We start from the raw sequence: 3,410 nt of genomic DNA on the forward strand, positions 1-3,410 counted from the left end.
AACAGACAGAGAATCAGCACTTTGGAAACAGGGCTGAAACAGAGGGGATTATGGGTAATGCAGCAATGATCTGTTTGGTGTTTCAGACAAACACCTCAGACACGTTTGTCTATATCTGAGACCTATAATATATTGATGAAAAACAGTATAATAGGGGACCTTTTCAGATATTGTTTATTTCTAGGTAACAACTTCTATGGGTCAGAGATGTGCGAGGTCCTGCAGGAAGTGAAGGACAGCACCGAGAGGACGGCTTATATCCTGATGGATAAGATTCACCCCGCCCCCGTCCAGAACGTCCTGCTGAGACGAGACGCTCCTCTCCAGATCAGCACCTGTCTCAGTGAGCTGGGAGTGTTCGGAACATACGTCAGGTGTGTAATCAATACTGATGACATCACTGTGTAACACTCACTCTTATATTGGCTAGCGCCCCGACACAGTACTTGATAGGCTAAGGGTTCTAACCACAGCTAACCAATCTGAGCAGACTGGGCTCTGGTTTCAGACAGAGGGTGAAAAGAGGTGCTGCAGCACAGGCAGTATGAGGAAAATAAATAGCTTTTTGAACATTAAAGCATGCAGACATGTCACCTGAAAATATGCATAAAATGCTCCGTTTAACTAAATGTCTTTGGACATTCAATAATTAAAATACAATCATTAATAGTGTAATTACACACTTTACTGTCAATAATACCAAGCATTTGGAGTATTACAGCTGGATTTAGTATTCTGCCTCTCAAACAAGAACATAGGTTGTTGCCCACAGCCACTGATGACATCCCATTGTCTCTTTTCATATTTTCTTTAATGCAGCCAAATAGTGGTTTTGTCAGAATCATGCTTTTGATATCCTGTCTTCTGTCTTTGAGAAGGGAATCATTACAAAACTCTTGAAGTTACTACAATAAAAAGTTGCTTTATTTGCTCTCTGGTCTGAATCTGGGTGTTTGAGCTCATTTGATACCAAATAAAAAAAGCTAATCGGGGCATGATACAAAATATCCTTCTTTCAATACAACTTGTTAACATGCTACTTCTTTTCTGTATCTCCACAATTACATCTTAGACTCTCAATATTAATTTCCCCTTCAAAATACCCCTATTAACATCTTGCCCTGCATTCTCCTGTCCAGTTCTTTAGTTTGCTCACTTCATTTATCCTGCCACATGAATACATATTAGTAGGGATGCCAGAAACTGACCATGATCAAATTCGAAAATCGGACAGCCCTGGCGAATATTAATCGATTATTCGCCGCCGCCGCTCCCCTCCGCTTGGTGTGTCAGGGCCTTAAGGCTTCTAATTATTTACCTCTCATTGTCCCCTAACAGAAAAGGTGAAGACATGGTGCTGAATGAGTGTGTGGGCCACCTGCTGAGGACTAAGAGCTCAGAGCACTCTGACGGGGGCGTGGCATCGGGGGTGGCGGTGCTGGACAACCCCCTCCTCTTCTGAGAGTCTACACCCCTCCCTGCTGCTTCAGACAAAATAAATGGACAAAGATCAAGTCAAGGACACGCATCTGATTCACACTTTCACATGAACTAGCCTTTCCTCTCAGTGTGGATGAAGAATGAACTGCTGTAAGAGGGGGTCCGCACTAATGTATTTGTTTTATTTCATGAGATTTGGCTGAAGTACAAATGTGAGCGGTTCCAGAAGAACTTTATAAGGACCAAGTTTTTATCAGTTTTTGATATCATGATTTCTTTTAACGTAAAGTGCTGCTATCAAAAACACACTCATGCAACCAGTGTGCCTAGATTAAGCGACCTTGAGTCAGAGAAAAGCGCTATATAAATAAAATTGATTATTATTACGAAAGGTTTCTCTAATGTCCTTGGGACAAAAAACTGATGTAATATAATATATCATTATAGTCCTCTTTCATGGAGTTGAATCTTCAAACCCACATCACTACTGTCATTTTCCAGAATTGTAACCCATTAAATGCACACTTGTATACATCCTGTAACTGTTGTTTTAAAGACACACACTCAATTATTTGTACTTAATACTATCATTTTTGAATCAGTCTGGAAGCCCTGTATTTATAAAGTATGCACAATTCTTGTGTACATTTTATTTGACCCATCCTGCATTTGGGTCCACCCTTCATTGCTCTCGTGTGACAGAAGGATCCAACCAACATCATTGGCCGCGCAGGCAGGTCCTTTTCAAGTAGAAATCTGTGCACCTTCCTCGGCCTGTTGCTATAATGAATTCCTTACCTGATTGGATTAAAGACTTTCTTCATACTCTCCACCCTGCTAGATCAAGCTCCTGTCCGACTTCCGGCCACTAATTCAGTCCTTGGATCCCGCCTAGCCTTTGGAGGGACGGGGACGCAGGGCCGGGCCACCAGCCATGCTTTCAGCCCCTGCTGTCCTGTTGGTGGTCCGGCTGACTCCAGCTCCTGTCCCGTCGGCCCTTAATATCAGAAATAATGAAATAGAATAGAATGTCGAAGAATATGCAAAAATCTGCATAATTTAGTCTGTCAAAAATATCAGCATAGTAGACTGTCGAATTTAGCAGAAAAACTAAGTAGTATAGTAGCGCAAACTTATTAAATAAAACACTTTCTCTCAAATATGCAACAAAACGGCATAGTATTGTATGGTGGAAATGTAAAAAAGGCATTATACTATGCTGTTTTCCGAAATGTTTTATCCTACAGTGTTTGTTTGCACTGTTTTGAAATACTAGTAGTACTATAGTCGAAAAATCTAAATAGTATTGCTAATCAAAAAAACATCAAACTGTCTAAATGTGAGAGAAAATGACTATGGTATAATATACTTACAAAAATAATAGGATTGTATGTTGGAAAGAAAGGTGTACAATAGTATTTTCGATAAACAGGTATGTTATATTGTAAAAAAAGAAAGCATAGAATCGTATGTTTAAAAAAAGACATGGTAGAAAAAACTAACACACACACTGTGTTGCTGTTTAAGGATTGTATTTGTAGAAAGTTCAAGGTAACCAGCCAGTCAACCAGAACATCAGCAAGTGCACTTCAGTTATCAAGTTATCACATTCACAGTTTTGTGGCACACATGAACTGGTGCAGGAGACCTTCCAGATTGTTCTCTGTTCACAACTCACCAAGACACAGGTGAGACTAAAGATTTTTGACTAGCTGTGTTCATTCACAGCAGCGTCTGGTCATGAGATACACACGCACACACAGTTTCATCCCTTTGAAAGAACAACCTACTGGTTATTTGTAATCTGTATTTTCCAGGAAAGATAAAACATATTTGACATCCAGACAGTGGAAGAAAAAAAATGAAGGGTGTGATTGGGTTTTTGGCAAGTCACGGCTTTACTCACACAAAGGGTAGCATTGAAATTAAAACCCTGTAATCCATTGCTGCATTCATAGCAAACAGAAACA

The 3,410-nt window shown here is 40.1% G+C and overlaps 1 protein-coding gene across 1 annotated transcript; it reads left to right on the top strand.

The window, feature by feature from the left end:
• Positions 1-49: 49 nt before the first annotated feature.
• Positions 50-2,077, top strand: LOC104949757 (glutathione synthetase-like). The gene is made up of 2 exons (XM_010776165.1): positions 50-374; positions 1,339-2,077. Exons 1-2 carry the CDS (start codon positions 136-138, stop codon positions 1,460-1,462), a joined length of 363 nt encoding a protein of 120 aa, XP_010774467.1. The 5' UTR covers positions 50-135; the 3' UTR covers positions 1,463-2,077.
• The last annotated feature ends 1,333 nt before the right edge of the window (positions 2,078-3,410 follow it).

The sequence above is a fragment of the Notothenia coriiceps genome, unplaced genomic scaffold, assembly GCF_000735185.1.
Source record: "Notothenia coriiceps isolate Sejong01 unplaced genomic scaffold, NC01 NC01_scaffold00016772, whole genome shotgun sequence".
Taxonomy (NCBI): domain Eukaryota; kingdom Metazoa; phylum Chordata; class Actinopteri; order Perciformes; family Nototheniidae; genus Notothenia; species Notothenia coriiceps.

Bases quoted from the DNA above. Each gene is read 5' to 3' on its own strand.
- LOC104949757 (XM_010776165.1), top strand. From the start codon at position 136: ATGAAAAACAGTATAATAGGGGACCTTTTCAGATATTGTTTATTTCTA. The intron at 375-1,338 runs GTGTGTAATCAA...GTCCCCTAACAG, and splicing joins GTGTTCGGAACATACGTCAG to AAAAGGTGAAGACATGGTGC.